The sequence below is a fragment of the Octopus sinensis genome, linkage group LG11 (genome assembly GCF_006345805.1).
Source record: "Octopus sinensis linkage group LG11, ASM634580v1, whole genome shotgun sequence".
In the NCBI taxonomy this organism is placed as follows: Eukaryota; Metazoa; Mollusca; class Cephalopoda; order Octopoda; family Octopodidae; genus Octopus; species Octopus sinensis.
The window spans coordinates 61,630,467-61,653,037 of record NC_043007.1 but is presented as its reverse complement, the minus strand read 5'-3'; the positions used below and the strand labels follow the sequence as shown (position 1 = coordinate 61,653,037).

General features: G+C 36.5%; 2 protein-coding genes across 2 annotated transcripts in view; one reads left to right on the top strand and one right to left on the bottom strand.

The window, feature by feature from the left end:
- The first annotated feature begins 725 nt into the window (after positions 1–725).
- LOC115217671 overlaps positions 726–22,571 on the top strand; it is a 337,402-nt gene continuing 315,556 nt past the window's right edge. Inside the window, exons 1-2 of the mRNA XM_036507562.1 lie at positions 726–1,043; positions 21,837–22,097. Coding sequence (XP_036363455.1) covers positions 21,848–22,097 — 250 coding nt within the window. The 5' untranslated portion in view covers positions 726–1,043; positions 21,837–21,847. The remainder of the gene's footprint in view (positions 1,044–21,836; positions 22,098–22,571) is intronic.
- Positions 9,774–13,486, bottom strand: LOC115217674. Its single transcript, XM_029787425.1, has 2 exons — positions 13,211–13,486; positions 9,774–9,962 (listed from the first exon to the last, which is right to left on the bottom strand). Exons 1-2 carry the CDS (start codon positions 13,484–13,486, stop codon positions 9,774–9,776), a joined length of 465 nt encoding a protein of 154 aa, XP_029643285.1.

Here is a 22,571-nt window from a genome sequence, read left to right as displayed (position 1 = left end):
TTGAGACAAAATTCTGGGTTATCAGAATATATATATATATATATTATATATATATATATATATATATAATATATATATATATATATATATATATATATATTATATATATATATATATATAATATATATATATATATATATATATGCCTTTCATCCTTTTGGGGTTGGTAAATTACTATCTGTTAAGCGCCATGGTTGATGTAATCAATTTTCCCACTTTCCCTATAACTGCTGGCCTTGAATCAAACCCTATATTATTTATAGGGTTTCGACTTATCAGCTCACACAGAAAGAAACGAAAGAATTAACAACGTTAAATGAAACGGAATATTTAAAACACCTGGAATGAGCCGCCAAGTCGTTCCCTCAGTTTTCTGTACAGCGTAGATGATGTATACATCTTTTATATTCGTCTTATGTTCTTTATAATAACTAGAATTATCACCAGTTAGAATATTTTGACAATAAAGATAAGTATTCGAAAGATAAACATCATTTCATATATAAATATATCAATAAAAGTAAATAAATTGTGTGCAGCAAATCAAATTTATATCTAAAAGTATAATCGTTCATAGTTTTGTACCTAAATCTTAAATAAAGTCTTTTTTAATAAAACAACTGTTGTGATGCAACTGAAGAATCAGTCGTTTATAGATCGTTCTTTGACTGCAATTCCAGTGTGATTATGGCGTCTTACTTTGAACATTATTTGACGTGGTTGAACCGTTAAGGCGTTCAAAGCGTTTGATCGAATATACAAACGTAATACTTTTTAAAAAATAAAAATGGAAAGTTAACATATATGGCGAAGTTTCTTCGAAAACTCAAGAAAAAAACGGCACTTGAATCAGAAAATAACCTAAAAAAAAACAAACACTGTTAACTGATATGCTGAGATGTGTCTAATCTAAAAGAAGAAAGCAAAAAGGCCAAGAAAAAAGATTATTTGTTTTACATTTTTTGTTCTTCTAAGAAGTGACATTACAGTAGAGATGTTTGTTGACTTTTACCGCAAACCTGTAAGACCAAACTCCACAATTTGTAAGTAAATATTTATTGATAATTTTGGAATAACAAAATTCCGGACACTAAACATTATGTATTGATGTTAAATAGGTTTACATTCTTTACTGATCAACCGCATTATCTAAATGTTATATTCAAATTATAAAATGTATGTTTTCAAAATTCTATGCTTAACCGAACTTGTATTATAATTCGTAATTCTACTCGTGGATATTCAGATTTATTGTTTCCGAATATACTGTAACTAATATCATTAACTCTTTAAAATTCTTCAAAAGTCTTTGAAAGTTATTTATATATATGTACATACTCAATTAAACATCCATCTTATTAAATCGAAGATAAATTTCAAGTATACCTGTTGTTGTTATCCTTTAATCCATTATCAATCCATTAAAAGAAAAATCAGAAAATATGTATGAAGTGTAATTATAAAATGTTAACTCAAAGTATTTCCTTTGTTATTTGGATTTCTGTTAATATCCGAGAACCTTCAAAAGTAATTGTTCATATATTCAAATATTGCAAAAGAAATCAGATTTTTATTTTCATATTGTCTCGCGTCCGGAGAGAATAAAGGAGTTCCCTTAGCTATTAGATTAATTCATCACCATATTAATTTCCACATAAACAGTGGTGTAGACCGCCTCTATCTAAAACGTAAACAAGGAGGCAGAGGCTTAACATCGATCCAAAATGCCTTTGAATGTCGCATGTTGCCGAAGATCGCTTCGGCAACATCTTTAAACCACTAAGCGTCGGAGTGCATCCTTTGACCAAGTTTGCATACATGAAGCTGATAACATCAGCTCCTTGTCTGATAACTAGAATACGTGCCCAAAGAAGTCGCACGACTCTACCGCAACATATCATCAGATGAAAGGATGAGCCTATATATGCAGAAGACTATGCATGGATATGTTGGTAGAAAGCTCTATAATGATAGTAACATCGATCATCAAAGCAGTTTATAATGGACGAATAGCCGGATTATTATCCCCCACTTTGAAGGGTATGCATTTGCAATCCAGGAATAGGAAAATATCAACCAGGGTACCTGATGCACAAAAGGGATAGAGATGCGGCAAATGCCGTAAAATGTGACAACCGATGGAGGTCGCATTGAAGATATCACCCACATCATAAGCAGTTATCCGAAAACGTCATCACGGTATTATCTACCGATGAGACATGACGTTGTAGCTAGGACACTATAAGGAAATCCGTCGGAAGTATAATCCCCAGGACAAAGAAATAAAAACCCACAATATGGTAGAAGCCATAGCCACAGAAAATGAAAAGGAATCTTTTCTACTCTAGGCACAAGGCCCGAAATTTGGAGGGGAGGGGGCCAGTCGATTAAATTGACCCCTGTACGCAACTGGTACTTAATTTACCGACCCCGAATGGATGAAAGGCAAAGTCGACCTAGGCGGAATTTGAATTCAGAACGTAAAGAACTCATAATGAAAAGGAATATTGGTGGAATGTATCCGTGAAAACCTCAATAAAACAGACCTGATATAATGATTTGCGATAGAGAAGAAAAACTGTGCACAGTTGTGGAAATTAGCTTCTCAAAACCAGAAAGGAGAAAACTAATTCGAAGGCTACAGATCCAAACCATCACTGGAACTGTAAAAATTTGTAAAACTTTCCAGAAGTTTATCATTTAAATATATATGAGTATGTCTAGATATGAAACTCTATGCATGAAAATACATACATAAAACACACAAATCTGCACATACATACATACATACGTACATACATACATACATACATACATACATACATACATACATACATACATACATACATACAAAAACACCCTGTTGTTGGATGTTGAAATTCCAATGAAAGAACCTTGGATGTAGGTTAGAAACTGGTTCTTTCTCTATAGACAAGAAATCTTGAAATAAACTGAATAATGACATATATACAAACATATATACATGTGTGGGTTAGGGTTAAACAGTGTTTATATGAATACATTTTCTAAATAAATAACTAATTATGGGAGAGATGTTTCTTGCATTAGAATGGGAGAAAACAAAATAAAAAAAAAACATTGTATAAAATATATTTACAAACTTATTGTATGAGAAGCCGTTTATGTGAAAAGTCACATTGAAAATACATATGACAAAAGAAGTCCTTGTGAGGAAGATTTCCGGGAACCCAGCAAGACAAAAGGAATATCCATCATAAGTATAGATTAAATCAGCATCGGTTTAATATGTCTGGCAAATAGTGGTTGTGAAGCAGAAAAACTCAAGATTGTGAAGTAACCCGCTGTAAGACCACTGAATGTGATGTATATACTTGGAATCATTAGCCGTGGTGAAGAAAGCTTATAGACACTAAATACAGAGGTACCATATAGGCACTACTTTAATACAGAGGTCCCGATGCATCTGCGTAACGATATGAAGGGGAAGTAATCTAGTTTTACCAAAACTACTTTTAATGATGTAAGGGGCCCCACAATATCGTCTGTTTTTACTCTGATCTTTTTCCCTACAACATCATCTGTATTTAAATTGATGTTTTAACAGTGCCACACTCGTTAGGGTTAGTTTTAGGGTTAGGGGTAGTTCTAGAGTTAATTTTCAGGGTTAGTTTTAGTGCTAGTTTTTAGGTTTAGTTTTAAGGTTAGTTTTTAGGGTTAGTGTCAGTTTTAGGGTTGGGTGGTGTGCACGCGCTTTACCTTCGCCTATTGTATGATATTGTGATCATCTTTTGTGCTTGTATCAGCAATGTGTCATTACACGTCCACACAGCGTACATTTGAAATACTTCGTAACACACCATGACTTTTGAAAAATCTACCAACTTCTCCGGATCGTTCTAATATGAAATATATCTATTTCAACTTACACAAGTACCACTTATGTGAAGTCGCAGTAGTTTTAATAAAACTAGATTACTCCCCATCCCTTTATATCGTTACGTAGATGCGTCGGGACCTCTGTATTTAAGTGGGACCTTTGTTTTTAAGTAGAACCGCTTTTCTAACCGCTTGTAACACCCAACGATCTGAGTATTAGCTTGTTCTTTTGGCAACATTTACGCTATGACCAAATAAGACTATGTGATGCTGTCATAGCCGTATCTTCCTTTTATTACGGATATCCACGATGCTAGCGACTCGTTAACAAGTATTTGCCCATACTCTTCATCAGATCTTATAAACATAGCCGAACATTTGCTGGATGATGATGTTCGTTAATCTCGATCGGTCAGCCGATCGTTTGTAATCCTGGCCCGAATTCGTTGCAGCGAGTGCAGTCGAACCACACAGCACTGCACACAATGTCATGTTAATTTCTTTATGCAGTCCAGTGGTTTTCAACCATTTTTTTTTTATCTGTGGACCCCTTTGATTCCTATTTAGCTCTACTGGACCTCCATAGCCATTCTATGTTTAAAAATTCTACTGTATTTTTATAATGAAATATTAGGAATTGTGTAAAAAAAATTTTAATATTTTGTGCATTGGAGAAGTATAAGCGATTATATATAATGTATGCTAAACTTATGGAATGCAGTTCCATATATCCCATCAATTTTGTTAAAAATGGAGGAAACAAGTTGTTAAAATTTATAAGAAGTTTAAACTTGTCTCCTCCATTTTTAACAAAATTGATGGGATATATGGTGAGTATTTATTGAGCGAAAACACCTAAAAGCTCCACGAGGCTCCGGCAGAGGGTGGTGATCCCTGCTGTAATCTTTCACCACACTTTCTCCCACTCTTTCTTCTGTTGGCCTGCTCGCTTAGCCAGCGGGGTGGCGTCATTTGAAGGCTAAAACAGTGCGAACGCATTGTGACTAGCGATGTGTAAAACATCTGATGGTCTGGTCGGTCACGTGATAGTGATATATATATATATATATATTATATATATATATATATATATATATATATATATACTGTGTAAATTATGGGGGTAAAAAATTAGAATAATTTATTACCAGTGGTTTGCATGCGTAATAAAAGTCAAGACAACATATCTTTATATATAAGAGTGTATAAAGATTTATACACAGAGAGAAGACCCTTGTCAGGACTTCCTGCATGCTAAAAAGGGCAGTTAAACCCAAACACTGCCCTTTTAGCGTGTAAGAAGTCCTGTCAAGGGTTTTCTCTCTCTGTATAAATCTTTATACACTCTTATATATAAACATATATATAAGTTAGCAAATTTTATACAGTGTTACAAGCCAAAGCCTTGTGGACAGTTCTTCAGACTCTGTCTGTCTGTCTGTCTCTCTCTCTCTCTTTTTCGCTATATATATATATATATTATATATATATATATATAATATATATATATATATTCACACACACATGCATATATACATATATATACATGATTCTGTTTTTTACTCATATATATAGATGTGTGAATGTATGTCTGTATATATATATATATATATATATATATATATATACTTGCATAAGTATATATGCATATATATGTGTCTGCGTGCGTGTGAATAAGTTAAGATGTATGTGTATATACACATGTGGATGTCTGTGTGTATTTACATATGCACATACATGCACAGACCGAAATATTCTTATTAGAAACCGCCAGTGTTTTGTAGTTCTTTGACTCTTTCTTTTATATTTTTATTTTATTTATTTTTTTCTTTTGTCAGTTAAACGACTTCAAATGTTTACAGAATGTCATTTGCGTCGCAGTAGCGTTTGTCACTAAAACATTTGATATCTTCGTACTTTTCCGCGCTCGATTTTTTTCCAGTGAAAGCAAAACTCGAAATTCTTGTAACCATATTCCTTGTAACCATATTCATTGAAGCCAGTAGAGGTATCATGTGTCTCGGCGGCATTAATATATATCACCGCTTTTATGATTCCCAGTTTTGGGGTTTCATTGTAGGCGAGAGCAGTTTTGATGAGTCGATCCCTTGCATAGCCCCATGCTTCTTTGGTGTAACGTCCGTGTCTAGGGGGAGCAGTCTTAGTCTTTACATATGGGTGTATACGTTCATTATCGTGGGCCCACACAATGTAATCACACGTGATACCAAGTCGTCGACACCCATGGTATGTGTGTATGAATGTATGTGTGTGTACGTATGTGTGTATATATATGTATGTGAGTATGTTTGTATGAATGTATACATATGTATGTATGTATGTATGTATGTATGTATGTATGTATGTGTGTGTGTGTGTGTGTGTGTGTGTGTGTGTGTGTGTGTGTGTGTGTGTGTGTGTGTGTGTGTGTAGAGTCAACAGGTCAGCTCCAGAGATTCTCAGTAGAGAAGCACTTAGTTGGGCTCAAATGATTTGAACTTATACTCCGAAAACTTTACCGAGGACCAAGTCTGCGGAATAAAGCATGGTTATAAGAGGAATCCAGGCGAGCAGCTATGGAGATAATGAAGCAAATAAACAAAGGAAACTGCTTGGGTTTGATATACATAATATTTTGCATTTCGAACCCAAACAGTATTAGCATCATTGTCTCTATGCATGTATACATGTATGTTAGTACGTATATACATCCATCCATCCATCCATACATACATACATACATACATACATACATACATACATGCACGTTTTTGTGGAGTTATGCCGAAGAAAGGGGTAGCAAGCAAGGCGTGATCCCACTTAGGAGTGACTCAGAGGGTTCGCAGGCCCGTCCCTCTGTAGAGCCTACAACTTATATATAACTCGCTTATAAGCCGCACTCCGTGCAGACTTTGCATCTAGCTCCTGCACAACGGATAAAGAATGAAGTCACACACACATGCATATATATATATATATATACATTTCTGACATCATAAAATTTGTATAAACATTCGAGAAACCATGAAATAATTCTTTTTTATACTTTTTGTAATTCTCGAAGCACACAGATGAAGCTATTATATTAGCATGTAAATATTGGGTTGAAAACCCCTTTTGGATATATGTGTATGTGTATATACAGGCTGTTTCAAAAAGAATAACCCAGTTTAAACTGCCATATTTATTGAAGAAAATGCTTTACAAAAATGAAACAGAGTACGAAATACAAAATTATAAAGTTTCAGAAACATTATTACAAACTTCTATGTGCCCTCCACCAGCCACACACGGACGACATGAAGGTGATAGCAAAATGCATACGAAACACTTGACAAAGTGTCTTCGTTGATTGAAGCAATTGCTGCTGCTATCCTGTTTTAAGCTCATCAAGATCACGAGTTAAAGGAGGAACAAAAACATATTCCTTAACGTATCCCCTCAAAAAAGTACGGGTCATAAATCTGGGTTTGTGAAAGCGCACAAACAATGTTAACTTTTGGTGAATTTCGTTCATGTTCTACGATTTCATGGGAATTCTGGAGTCTCCACAAGCGCACGTTATGGCAGTTAACTTTACCGCTTAGATGAAAAGTAGCTTCATCACTAAAGATCAACCACAGCAAAATACTGTCATCTTCTATGTCCTCTAAGAAGAGCTTGTACAATTTGTAATCTATATGGCTTCATGGTCAAACGTTGCCTTAATACACACCACACATATGTGTGAAGTAATGCAAGTTCTCTGCTAGCATGGCAATATATGTATGTATGTATGTATGTATGTATGTATGTATGTATGTATGTATGTATGTATGTATGTGTGTGTGTGTATATATATATATATAATATATATATAGGGAGGAGGGAGGGAGGGAGAGAGAGACAAGGAGACAAAGACAGAGAGAGAGAGAGTAGGGAAGGAGAGACAGACAGAGCCAAACACAGAGTCAAATGAAAGCTTTTGTACCTCCAGAAATCACAAGTCCCAGATCTACACAAAGTAATAGAGCATCGTCGGTAAAAATACCCCCAAGCTCACACGAAGGAGCAGTGGCTCTAATTTCATTCCAGTTTGCAAGAAACGGCCAAGATTAATACTGATCGTCGCCAACACAATGGTCACCATCATTATTTCTTTCGCACCTGAAAGTTTCGAGCTGGAAGAGAATAACGCAGTAAAACTTCTTCACCCCATGAGAACCAGAACCACCAGTGAGATCTACCAGGCAAGGAAGGAACTGAAGGACTTTAGACGGCAGATAAAGGCAGGAAGAAGGAGACACAGCCTCTCACGAAGCTGTAAGATATCCTCAACTAGAAGCCGATGACTTTGAGGAAAGATGAGTAATACAGCTAACGATGAAAGGGAAGAGCCAGAAAGCAATGTGCTTTCCTAGTAAGCCCATGGGTATTTACGAAACAGCTACAGGAACAAGAATGTAGCCGCCAACTCCTCTGCTGAAGAAGTGAGATCGACAGTCACTTAAATGTAGGTATCTTCAGTGATTAATCTAGGGACCAAGACCCGGGCTACCGCAAGTCTTGATCAATTTGCCTGCACCAGCTTTGGAATTTGTTGGAAAGGAGCTCAAATGGAAAGAGTACAGTGAGTGTTCAAGAAAGTAAAAGCAGGTTCAGCCCAAGATCCGAGTGGGATACCTTACAAGTTTTACAAGAACTACCCAAGGGTACTCTACTGGCTCTGGTGAATTCTGAAGGGGGTGGATGTGGAAGTGTGCTGAAATTTAGGCTCTAAATAAAGCAGTGTCAAAGATCACACACACACACACACACGCATGCTCACATAGATTCGCGTGCATCTATACATATCTATGTACACATATATGTATGTATATATATATATATATGTGTGTGTGTGTGTGTGTGTGTGTGTGTGTGTGTGTGTGTGTGTGTGTGCGTGTGTTTATTTATATACTAGAGTACACGAGACGTCAATAATGACGGATGCTTTATTGAAATATGTACATGAAGAATGTTTCTAATGAGAGCTTGAGCGTTTAAATAAAAATGATAAAAAGAAAACAGGAAAATAAGTAAATGGTATTCATCACTCTTCTAATATTATATAGTTTGATTACAGTCAATAATTCACTTGTTATTCTACATTGTAATTTTCTACAATAAATTTGCCTAATTTCACAAGTGTATATGTATGTGTATTGAAAACATCCAAAATACATGTCTATTACAAATGGATACGTAATTTTTTACAAACAATTTTGAAGTGTTTTCAATGGACAGTAGGAGATTGTTAAAGCTTCGACCAAAATGTCTTGCAGCATATTTTGTAGCATTTTACGCTCTGTCGGGTTAATGGCACTGACGAACTTCAACTCCTCAGAATTCCTGGCTTTGCGCCTAAATGAGAAGCCACAATTATAACTGGCAGACTCATTAGCATGCCAAAAAAAAAATGCTTAGCATCATTTATTTTGGCTTTTTGCTCTCTGAGTTCAAATACAACTAAAGTCAACTTTACCTTTCATAATTTTTGGGTCAATAAAATTGAAGTAGCATTCAAGTACAGGGGTTGATGTTATCGACTAACCCCTCTCCTCAAAATTAGAAGGAATTCCGACTTTTAACATCGATGTAATCGATTAACTCCTTGAAAAAAAAACTGGTTTTGTGACAAAATGTGAAGCCATTATTATTATTTCCATTTCGCTTCTCAGAGCTCTTGATTCCACTTGCTCCGGCTAATTCTGTAAGAGCAGACAACAACCTGTTGTCAAGTGCCTCGCAGAATCTCTTTCCGCGTACCAGTTTCAAAATTCTGGCTGTTCCCAATAAAGCAGTTTTCTGAGCATGTTATACTTTCATGTCAATCACAATTTCTCCAACAAATTTCTCAACTCTGCTAGTTAATGCTCCAGTGCCCCTGTAACTACTCAGATGACAGTTACTTTCTTCACTGCCCACATTCGTGCAGCCTCATCTTTTAGTGGCTTGTACTTTTCAATCTTTTCTAGTTCTTTGTCATCGGCTCTAGGTATGACAATATCTATGATCTTGGTTTCCTTCATCATTTTATCAACTACAGCAATGTCTGGTCTCCGAGTTTCAACCACTGAATCATACTGGATTGTAAGATCTCACAAGGTCTTATACTAATTATTCTCAGAGACGTCTTCTGGTTTATGTTCATACCATTTCAACGTCCTTTCAAGATCATATTTTTCACACAATCTCCAATGAATGCACTTAACTATGTTATCATACCTCCATTTTTGTCTTTTTGTATACTTTTGCATTATTATTATTATTACTACTGTTATTTAATTTTAATCTGCATGCTTATTACAATCACTTGCCGAGACACAATCAGCGCCCTAGGGCGAGTGAAGGATAAGAAATGTTACAGATGACTGAAAGCTGAGGGAGGGGAAATGACAGGGGCAGTGGCGAAATATCTTCATGTATTGCAACGCAGTCACTTAAACTGATATGGTTTTTCTAAGGGTTCGGGCATACTTGTCAGCACAATCTTTTGAATTTCTCTGAGATATGGTTCACCTGGGATGCTTTCTAGCTGCTTTTGACATCCCTTTTTTATTATACTTAGAGCACCTACAATAACAGGAACAGTTCTTGCTTTGGGTTGCCACATCTTTTGTATTTCAATTTCCAGGTCCTTATATTTACTTAATTTGTCAAATTCATTTACAGATATATTTTTATCAGTCTACTAGTATTTTCTTACTTGTTTTTAATAATTATGTGTGGTCGATTAGCCTGGATCCTTCTGTCCGCGCTAACTGAAAAATCCCAGAAGATACTGACATTTTTACCTTCAGCAACTGGCTCAGGATGATGTTGATACCAATAAGCAGAAGTGCCAATTTTGTAGTGTTTATATATTTTCCAATGTAAATACTGTCCTACCCTAGCGTAGCGATCTTTGTATTCGTAGGTCAGAACCGTTTTGAAGAACGTTAGCCCGGTAGTTTCTGGTAAGCAAGCTTTGATCTTGTGCCGCCAATATGAAACCTCCAGTATCTGCTTTCAGTCCTGCGCTTCTCAGCCGCTGATGGATTGTTGCTTAGTCTACATCAGCATTTCGGCTTCGAAGTATATACTGCCCATGAAGCGGCTTCTGACTCCACCGCTCCTCAATTTGTTTCTGCCGTTCTTTTTTGCAATCTACTTGATCCGTTTTGCTTGTTTGGAGGCAGTGGTTTCAGGTTCTTCATCTAATTCAGTGTTAATGCCAAGTTCCCTTTCGTTGACAATAGAATGTGACTTTATGCTGCTTTCGCGTTTGCACACGAGCCGCAGCATCCAGTCGTCTGTACTAAATAACAACCTGTTCATTGCTATTGTGGAGGTCTTATAGCACGGTTCTACCTGTATCATTCCTCTTCTCCCATTACTTCTAGGTAGGTACAGACAATCAACATCTACTTTTGGGTGGTGCATGTTGTTAGATGTTAGTAGTTTGTGTGCAGGCGCTGGAGCTCCGTAACATTCCAGTTAACAATGTTAAAGCTGTATTGGACTACTGGAAGTGCCAGAGTGTGAATTACTTCGATGCGATTTTTCGAGTTGAGTCCAGTTTTCAGTATGGCTCTTATTCTCCCGTAGTACCCCTTTATTATTTTTCCTTCATAGCAGCATGTTGTATACCATCTTCGTTTATCCCCAAGTATTCATAACTTTCTTGTGAGTCAAGTTCCGTGATGGTAACGTCGATATCTTATTCAATGGAAACTGTTTGTCTGAGCTTGCCTCTTACAAAAGTTGCTTTAACAAATTTATCGAAGACAAATCTATTCCGATGTCATTCCTAAACTCTTTAACAGTTGTTAGCCAGCTCTTGGTCATTTCTAGCGAACACCTTCAGATTGTCCATATGAAATAGATGGTTCATTATAGTATTATAAACTTTGTATCCATACCTGGTGCTTATTATTATTATTATTATTATTATTATTATTATTATTATTATTATTATTATTATTATTATTATTATTATTATTATTATTATTATTATTATTATTATTATTTTGGTTTGGCACAAGCTCGATCTTATTCCTGGTAGGAATTATGTGGATAGCGGGTTACTACCGGTAACCTTAGGTAACCACAGGTTTTCAGCAGTCTTTCAAGTGCTTAGAACCCTCCTGATAACCCTTGCTGTCCCTAAGAGACAAACTTTCTGTAGGAGCTCTAACGGGGATTCTATTCCAATCTCCTTCAGCTATTTGTCTATATCTTGGATTACTATTCCCAATGCACCAATTATTATAGGTATGACCTTTACTGTTCGCATGCTCTAAATTCTTCCCATTTCAAATTTTAAAGGGTTGCATTTTCTTTGTTTTTCTTCCTCTTTCTTTACAATCCTGGAATCAAACAGGCGTGATGGATCGACAAGTAAGCAACTTCGCTTTTTTTTTTATCTATAATCATTATGTCTAATCAATTGTCTTCTAATTTCTGGTCCGTTTGGATAGGAAAGTCACACAAAATCTTACTTTTCTCCGACTCCAGTACTCTTTCGACTCGATGATTGTAGCATGTGTTTCCAGCTTCAAGTGCCCATTTCTGGCACAGTTTCCACTGTATAAATTTTACAACCTAGTCGTGCCTCCATTTCTTATAGTCTTCCTGTGCCAATTTGGACATTCCTCCACGATGTGTGCCACTGTCCCGTTCCAAGTTCCACAGGCTTTACATTTTTCTGACACATTCTCTCTCTATATATTTTTTCTGAAGTTGTTTTTATCGCTTGATCATGGACTGCAACAATTAGGTTCTGTTTCTCTTTTTAATTCTTCGTGCTCTCTTTGTATTTCATTCTTGTCCTTTTCTCCTATCAAGCGCTTTATCACCTGTTCTCTATTAACTGCCTTAAGTAGTTTTTTCTGTGTTGCTCTGTAAATACTCAGCTAGACTTTTTACTTCAATCTGTACACATTCTTCTACTTCCAATAAGCCTCTTCCACCCTGGTCTCTCATCAAGTTTCTTTATATCGTTTCTGGTCCAGTCTATAATTCCAGCTCCATATCAGATTAAGGATACTGTTCTTGAATTTATTGCTTCAATAAGATTTTTGGAATTCAGCTTTGACTGCAATAATTTTCTTATTCTCATTGAGTACTCCCTACTGGTAATTGGTTTCATTTCTTCATTTTTTTTATCTCTTCTCCTTTCAGTATTCCTAAGTACTTACACCATTGTCATTTCTCAACCGCTCTCATTGTTTGCCCATTTGGCATTGCAATTACCTGGTTTCTTTCCAATCTTACTCGTTTCATTTTCAATATAGCCACTTTTCTATCCCAAATTCCATATGTCATTTGAGAAAATGCAGATAGTATGTACAAGACTTTCAAGCTGTTTCTCATTTTTCGCATAAATCTTTACATCATCCATGAAAAGGAGATGATTTATCTGACCACTTCCTTTTCCCAAATCGTAAGCAATTTTAACTTTTCGTAGTATCAAAGTGAGCGGTGTCATGACCAATACGAATAGTAATGGAGATAAGCTATCACCTTGGAATATTCCATGTCTGATGTTCACTTTTCCGAGTTTTTGTTTTCTTCCGATCATTTCAGTATTCCAATGTTTCTTACTTTCATTAACTATTTTCTCCATGTTTTTGTTATGCCAATTACGTATCCAACTGCGTGGTACCATGTCATATGTTTTTGTTTTTTTTTTGTAATCTGGCCATGCTACATTCAGACCCGTCAATTTTCGTCTACAATTTCTAATTATCATTTTATCAACTAATAAGTGATCTTCTGTTAGCCTGCTTTGTTTCCTACATCCTTTCTGTTCATCTAGAATTATCATCATCATCATCATCATCGTTATGTGATGAAAACTCACAGCTTATTTTTCTGGCTATGGTGGAAAGTGTCAACTGTCCACAGCCTGCAGACTAAGATGACACTTCTTTCCTAGTCATGCTTCAATAAACCTGCGGAGAATTCTTGCAGTTCCAAGAAATGCTGGTTTCTGTAGGTATTACCTTCACACTTGCATTGATCTTTTTCAACCATGTTGGTAGTTGAGTGCTGATACTTCTAAGTGCACCAATTACTATTGATATCACATCTACTCTCCTCATAGACCACAACCTTCCCACTTCAAATTATCATAGTTGCCTATTTTTTCTTCTTTTTCATTGATCCTGTTGTCATTGGGACATGCTATGTCGATTATCATGCATGTTCTTTCTTTTTTATTCAGCAGGACACTATGTCACTCTTTGGATGAAATACTCCGTGCACTGCCAATAGTTTCTGTGCCTTCATATCCATACTCATCGGTTCTTTCTTTTACCAAGTTATGATTCCAGCTACATACCGAAGTGATGCTATAGCCCATGTATTTACTGCTTGGATTTTATTCAATTTTGAGCGCAACACATATATTAGTCTTCAGAAATACTCTTTCTTCAGTTGTTCTTTCATTTCCTTCTCCATGATTTCATTGAACTCTAGTATGCCAAGATACTTATAGCCTTCCTTTTCAATTTGTTTCATCACTTCTCTATTTGGTAATTATATCCCTACAAGGGACTGTACCTTGCCTCTTTTCAGGTTCATTACACCACGCATCTTGACTCTGAATTCCATCTAAACAGTACTAAAACAGTGAACCGTGTTCATCAAGGAACTCCCTCGTACTTCATCCCTGCCATACAACCTCAAATTATTCTTGCCATATAACTTCAAATCATCCATGAAGAAAACATACTACATTCCTTACAAATCCAAACACATCCAAGCACGCAATGATCCACGAATGTGGAATCATATCGTATGCTTTGCGGTAATCAATCCAGACCATTCCCAAATTTATGCTCCTACGCTTACAATCTTGCATTACCATTTTGTCTATCAATAATTGATCTTTAGTACCTTTGCATCTCATCCTACAACCTCTTTTTTCCATTGGTAAAATGCCATTATCATCAAGAAATTTGTACGTTTCTTCTGCAATCCATGCTGACAGTAACTTACACATTAATGGGAGGCAAGAAATTGGCCTGTAATTTTGGCATCATTTCTTTTCGATGCATTCTCCCCGCACAACACTGTTCGTCCTTTGATCAACCACCCTGGAATTTATTCTGCTCCGTCAATCAATGCATTTATTTATTGCACCTATTGAACATTTTCATCCCAAAACCCTGCACACCATCAAATCCTGCTGCTTTCCAATTGCTCTTCATTTTTCTCATATTTCTAATACTGTTCTCGGTAAAGAGAATAGCTTCTTGCTGGAGATAAGAAGTTGTTTGCTTCCGGCTGTAGAGCCATTCACCCTCAGTAGTATTAGGCTATTTTGTTCCTTCTAATACAGTATTTCACTATCCATCTTCCCTCGCCCATCTCTTAGTGATATTTCTCTTGTTTTCAAAATTTTTTTTATAGAAAAATATGGTCCGTTGTCTTCTGCTGAACCGGGGTCATCCCTTGAACCTAGGGTCACAGCAGGTCCTCATCTCATGGAAAGTACTCGACGTAAAATGTGTTCGGAACCCAGCAACACTATTTTCTGAAGTTCTCCCACGTTAACACTGCAAGGGAGTTTATTGAGCTGCTTATCAAGGCCCTTTTTAATTAGCCCTAACGCTTCAATCACCTCTGGTTCTGTGCTGCTTTTCATTCCCCACGTCTTGGTCACTTCTATTTCTAGGTCTATGTACTTCAATAACTTCTCAACTTCTTTAATGGACACATTTCTCTCTGGTGGTACTGTCACATCTATCATTATGTATTTCTTATTCTTCCCATCTTTGATGATTATGTCCGGCGTGTTTGCCTTGATTTCTTTATCGGTGTTGATTGGCATGTCCCAGAGTACTGTTATCATCTTTTCCGGTCACAGTTTCAGGTTCATGCTGGAGTGAGAATACGACCGTACGTGAGAAGTTTGGTGACATATTTCTCCTCTTGTACAGCGCACGGCCGCATCCCAACATAACATAACAATGTTATATATAAGCCATAATACATGTTTGTATGCAGTTCCAGAGTAGATGAATAAAGGACGCCAAAAACCGTTCTACTTTTATAAAGAGAAGATAGATTTTATTCACAGTGTACAAAGTGATTTGTGATTATGAGCGTAGTGTTGTGTCATCAATGCATGCTTATAATATTTGTGTCTGTGTGTTCATGTGTGCGACAGAAGTACATAATAAGGTGTATGCGAATACAACAGAGCATAAGAGAAGTCTCAACAATTTGAGTTAAGATGGAGTTATTTTAGAGTTATTTTACCAGTTCATGTAGTACACGATAATGAGTTCTATACAAGATTCTCAGAGCTGAGATTAGTTGAGTCACATGTTGTGCATATTTTTCTCTTGATATAGATATTCTTTCAGATATATATACTGCAACTGTTTTTCCGTGGTGAGATTTTCACACTAACAGCATGAGTTGAATCTGTATTTATCTTGTTGTGTACAAGTTGAAATCTTCGAGGATAGAGACGATGTTGGTGATGACGTTCTGTCTGTTACTGGTTTACAATAGCGTCTTCATAGTATGGTTGGCTTGGCTGTCGTCTGCCTTTCGAACTGGAACATAGTTAAGTAAGCTCTGTGTGGTCTCCGACCAAGACCTTAAAGGTCTTAAGCCGAAAGACGGTGAATCATCAAATAATCAGTCTATTTATGGAGTTAGGATGGCTCAAATGAAAGGTCCTATCCGAAAGCCGTGATTGGTCAGTTTACACACTGGCGCGAAATAAGTAGTACTTATAGAGAAAATAGCAAAGTACCAAGACCTAGCCATTAAGTTACAGAGGCTATATTATTATTATTATTATTATTATTATTATTATTATTATTATTATTATTATTATTATATTATTATTATTATTATTATTATTATTATTATTATTATTATTATTATTATTATTGCATATACGCACAACATATTACACTGCTGGAAAAAAAACTCTAATACAACAAGTAACCTTAGCTGCCAAGAACCTTCCTAAGTATCCTAGCTATCCCTGATAATAGTTTTCTGGAACTGCACTAAACTAGGCTTTATACCGATTTCCTCTGTCCATCTGTTCAAATCTTTAGGGATAGTTCCTAATGAACCAATAACTACAGGGATACATTTTACCTGCACTTTACATAGCCTCTGAAACTTAATGGCTAGGTCTTAGTACTATTTTTTCTATACCTCTCATATTTTTTTCATTATTTGGGATCGTAAAGTCAATTACCGGGCACTTTCTATTCTTCTTGTCTACTACTACTAAATCAGGCCTTCTAGCTTGTATTACTCTGTCAGTCTAAATGTTAAAATCCCACAATATTTTATATTTCTCACTTTCTAGCACTTTATTAGGTTTATGTTCCTACCACTTATCAGTATGGTCAAACCCTAGCTTTCTACATAACACCCAGTAGATTATTCTCCCTAAGTTATCATATCTTTTCAGGTCTTTTCTTGTATGTTTTCTGTGCAACCATGCTACATTCACTAACTATATGAGTAACACTTTCGTCTTTTGATTTACATAACCTACATTGGGAATCCACCTGGTTTTTGTTTATCTTGGCTTTTATCGAATCAGTTCGTAATACTTGATATTGTGCAGCTACCAACCAAATTTTTGTCTCCCTTTTCAGCCTTCCTTTCTGCAACAACAGCCATGTGCTGTTTTCTGCAACTATCTTTGGAAATCTTTCATGTAAGGTCTTCTCTTGCCAGTCAGATAATCTTGCTTCATTTTTCTGATTTGTAACTACATTTGGATTTTAGCCTCCCTATCTCCTACTGTTAGTCTAGCAGCTTTTAATAAAATTCCCTCACTATTACCTACATAGGAGGCTGTGTCTATTCTAGACAACTCCACACAGTTTTACCGCCTTCCTTTCTAGGTAAATATAATTTTGCAACTCTTACTCTTGGATCAAGTCCTCCATTCATATTGAATTCTTTCCTAGTTCCTCTGTCTAATTTTACTAATTCAGATCTTGTCCAATCAATAAAAGCTGCTGAATATCTAAGTATGATACTGCCCAATTATTTACAGCCTCCACTAGATTCGGACCATTTAGCTTCGACTTCATTAACTTCCTCATTCTCCTGCTGTATTCCTTCTCACTTTTCTCTTTCATTTCTATAGCTAGTACTAGGTCAGATTCTAATATTCCTAGATACTTATAACTTTCTCCATCTTTCAGTGATTTTAATGTCTGACTATCTGATAATTGCATGCCTTCGCTGTTGACTACTAGTCCCTTTTTTATGACAAATATTGCGCACTTATCTATGCCAAATTCCATGCCTATATCTTTGCTGTAGAGTTTTACAGTCTGTATCAAGGAATTTGTCTCGTTTTTATTCTTACTAAAAAGCTTTAGATCATTACTATCTCTAAACTGATACCCTACCTTTGCCTTTCTTAATACTAAATTGCGGAGAATAAAACATAAAAAATATTAAGAGATAACGAGTTTCCATGGAAAATTCGTCTCTTGATATTAACTTACCCTAAGGCTGTATCACTTGAGTAGAGATCTACATTCCATTTCTTTATGCTATAGCAAATTCACTCTCTTATGTTGTCTGCAATACTGAATATTCTGAAACATTTACTTATACACGAGTATTGAATCATGTCATGGGCTTTCTTATAAATCTTTCCATGCTATTATCAAATTTTTCTTTCGAGATTTCATTTCATTTAGAACAGGTTTGCCTATGTACAATAGATCATGCGTTCCTCTAGCCCTCTTTCTGCAATCTTTTTGTTCTTCTGACGGTAAATTCTGGCTGTCATGGTGCTTGTAAATGTTTTCTTAGAGCATTCCTGTTAACAGCTTCCACATTAATTGTAAGCAAGTGATAGATCAATAATTACTAGATATATTGCCCTTGCTTTTGTCTTTTATGTACTATTCTCCTAGTCATCCAATTCTAGTCATCTTTCAGTCAGGCAATCCTGAAGTTGTTCCTTCAGTCTGCCATGTAAGCTACTAAATTTCTTTGATCAGTACCCTTGAACTAAATCTGGAACTGGGCCCTTCCAATTCAGCAGTTTTCTTAACACTTTACTCATTAATGCACTAGTCAGTTTTAGATCTAGCTGCTTCTCACAAACTACTTCTTCCCTCACTTTGTTTAGCCAATGCTGCATCTCCAGTATGATTAACTGACTTATCTTAAATATGACTCCAGAATTTTCTAGCTTCTGCATTAGGCTTCTCATCTACAGTAGTTTTTTCTACACTATTTAGCAGTAAAATCTCCTCTGATATGTTTCAAACAATCTGTTCTGTTGATACTGATCTATTCAATTCCAATATCTTGAAATTTTGTCTGCTATTAGTATGATACACTACTTCGCTCTTCCATGACTATCCAAATACTTTCTCTTTGATTAAGTGGGATTTTTTTTCTCAAAACAAGATTTAAATCTTCTGTTTCCTAACTTGTTCTGTTTCCAAGTTTCTATTCTTCTCAGATCTTGTTTTAAAGTCTTCACTTTATTTCCTCATCTCCTTTTCTGCTTTTGCTTCTTCCTCTTCATACCTTGAGGAATACCTAGTAACTATATCCCTTCTGTATACTTCAAGTTAGTGTCACCTGTATTTTCAGTATCTATCCTGCTGATAAGAGAATCTATCGTCCTAGTAATATCTAGCAACTTCCTTCTATTAACACCTATTAATATTGGTAATATTTTTCTTTCTTTTTTACTCACTTCTTCTTTCAACTCATCTAAAATCTTCTGATCTTCCTCACTTAAGTCGCTGGTGTCAATTTTCCCATACTGATTGGTGGTGCTATTATTTTTTCCTGTAGATTCTTCTGTGACTTGAACTGTATCACTTACGTTGGTTGTCCGTTCTACTTCTTGGTCTCTGTTTCTTTTTAGTCCTCTTGTGATTTCTCCTACCTCCAATTCATTATTATTATTATTATTATATTATTATTATTATTATTATTATTATTATTATTATTAGTAGTAGTAGTAGTAGTAGTAGTAGTAGTAGTAGTAGTAGTAGTAGTAGTAGTGTTATTGGTTGTTATTGCTGATTTAAGGCGGCGAACTGGCAGAGTCGTTAGCACGCTGGACGAAATGCTTGGCGTTATTTCGCCCGTTGCTACGTTCTGAGTTCAAGTTCCGCCGAGGTCGACTTTGCCTTTCATCTTTTCAGGGTCTATGTAATCGACTAGTCCCCTCCCTACAAATTTCAGACCTTTTGCCTCAGTAGAAAGGATTGTTATTATTATTTGTGTCTGGAGTAAGAGGACGCGTGTCCGTGGCCCGTAAGTTTTCGTTAAAATGTGTTGTTTTATTAGTTGGTATTCCAAATTTTCTTGAACCTTTTGCTAAGTAATCTAGCGAGCTGTTCCGGTGAGAATTCGCCCTTTGAGGGAGAATTTTGAGATTTAAAACCTAAATTATCAATATGGCTTCTCAAATCGAGGGAAACAATAGCTGTTGGCATAGCCGCTTTGATACTTTTCTCCCACCGCTAGTCACTGCGGCCTAGAAACGATGCAAAAACAGCAACAGCAGCAACTACAACAACAGTAACAGCAGCAGCAGCAGCAGTGACGAGCAAGATATTTATTTTTAAAATGACACAAGCACGACTTCCACCATCATCTCTAACACCAACACCAACACCACTAGCACCGCCACCACCACTACCACTACCACAAATGTTAATAAAACGATAACAACGGCTGTTCTGTATTCTTTTATTCTTTTACATGTTTCAGTCATGTGACTTCAGCCATGCTAGAGCACCGCCTTTAGTCGAACAAATCGACCCCAAGACTTATTCTTTGTAAGCCTAGTACTTGTTCTATCAGTCTCTTTGCCAAACCGCTAAGTTACGGGGACGTAAACACACCAACATCGGTTGTCAAGGCTGCTGGGGGAAGAAACACAGACACACAAATACATACACACAAACATATATGACGGGTTTCTTTCAGTTTCCGTCTACCAAATCCGCTCACAAGCTTTTGGTCGGCCCGAGGCTGTAATAGAAGACACTTGCCCAAGGTGCCACACAGTGGGACTGAACCCGGAACCATGTGGTTGGGAAGCACATGGACTTTCGCGCCGGGGCCTATAGATAAACTCAAGAATTCCTTGGCCTGGCGGTGCTATAGTGGGCATTGCCGGTTCGAAATAAATTCTATAGGCATGAAAGTGCCGTCAGCTGATCTTGTCCGAAATATGCACAGAGCAACGAAACGAGTGTTCTGCACACTCTCGTCCAGTGCCCGAGCATTGCTGACATCTGGTGGGTTTATGTCGATCACCCGCTGTCACATTCGGACGGATCTGGTTATCGGCTGAGTCCATTGTGAAGATCGTCTCGTCGCCAGGAAGGGCAATCAGTGTTTCTTTGCCCAGTGTCCTTAGCGGAAGAGGTTGTATGGTGGACCACATTGAAAGAGCTAAATATAGATACTTTCTTCTTTGACCAAGCTCTCATCAACTTTTTTTCAAGTTTTACTTGAAAAAAGAAAGTGCGGGTAGAGAGGGAAGTGTTGCGTCACAGCAGTTTTGTTAGAAGGTAGGGGAATGTTGCAAGAATGGCCCGAGTGAACGAGCCTACTCTAAGCGTGAACCTATAGGTTGAAAGAGGACGATGTGGAGAGAGTACTTGCCCTAGTGGTCAAAGCAACCGTGGTTTTGTGAGGTCTCCACAAGCGGCCCTAAGAGGTTTCCCTCTTTCAGGGGAATTGTTATAATTTTATTTTATTAGTTTTTACTTCCTATACGCCTTTTAGGTAACGCCCTACTGTACTGTCCTGTACCATCCCCAATGGATTTCATGAACCTTAGTAATTAATAAAGAAAACATTATTATTATTATTATTGTTGTTGTTGTTATTGTTATTATTATTAAAATCATTATTATTGTTGTTGTTATTATTATTATTATTATTATTATTATTATTATTATTATTATTATTATTATTATAAACAGGAAAACCCCTTATGGCTATCGCTGCTGTTGCATTACTGGCTATCTTGCTGTCTAGTTTCACCAACATCATTGCCAAAAACCAAGATATCCTCTGTACCCCTAACTCCACCAAGTATGTTCGTCACCCGATCGATTGCAGACGTTGGTTCCGCTGTAGCTCAAAACCAATGGTAGAAATGCCTCGCTGCATGCTCGGGAAGAGGTTTAGCTTGAAAACTTCGTCGTGTGTGGCAATTACTGACCCTAACAATGACTGTAGAGGTAAGTAACTGAAAATCAGTGTCAATATGTTTTTTTTATATTTTCAATGTTCTGGCATTTACTGTTAACACCAAAGAGGTTTTGCTGATTTTGATGATGGGAATCTTGTTTAAGAAGCAGCTTGTGGTGGTGGTGGTGGTGGTAGTAGCAGCAGTGAAATTACTGCTATGGACTTCAATGCATTTTGGGAAATCCAGATATACAACCATTTCAATAACTTAAATTGTTCAACACACACAGAGGTTTGACTGTGTGGTAAGAAACTTGCTTCCCAACCAGATGGTTCTGGATTCAGTCCAACTGCATGGCACTTTGAGCAATTGTCTTCTACTATAGCCTCAGGCTGACCAAAGCGTTGTGGATTTGGTAGATAGAAACTGAAAGCAGCCCGTAGTATATATATATATATATATATATATATATATATATATATATATATATATATATGTGTGTGTGTGTGTGTGTGTGTGTGTG

Coding starts and splice junctions, on each gene's coding strand:
- LOC115217674 (XM_029787425.1), bottom strand. CDS start 13,486: ATGGAGAAAATAGTTAATGAAAGTAAGAAACATTGGAATACTGAAATG. Junction 9,963..13,210: donor AGAAACAGCTTGAAAGTCTT/GTACATACTATC, acceptor CTTACAATCCAG/TATGATTCAGTGGTTGAAAC.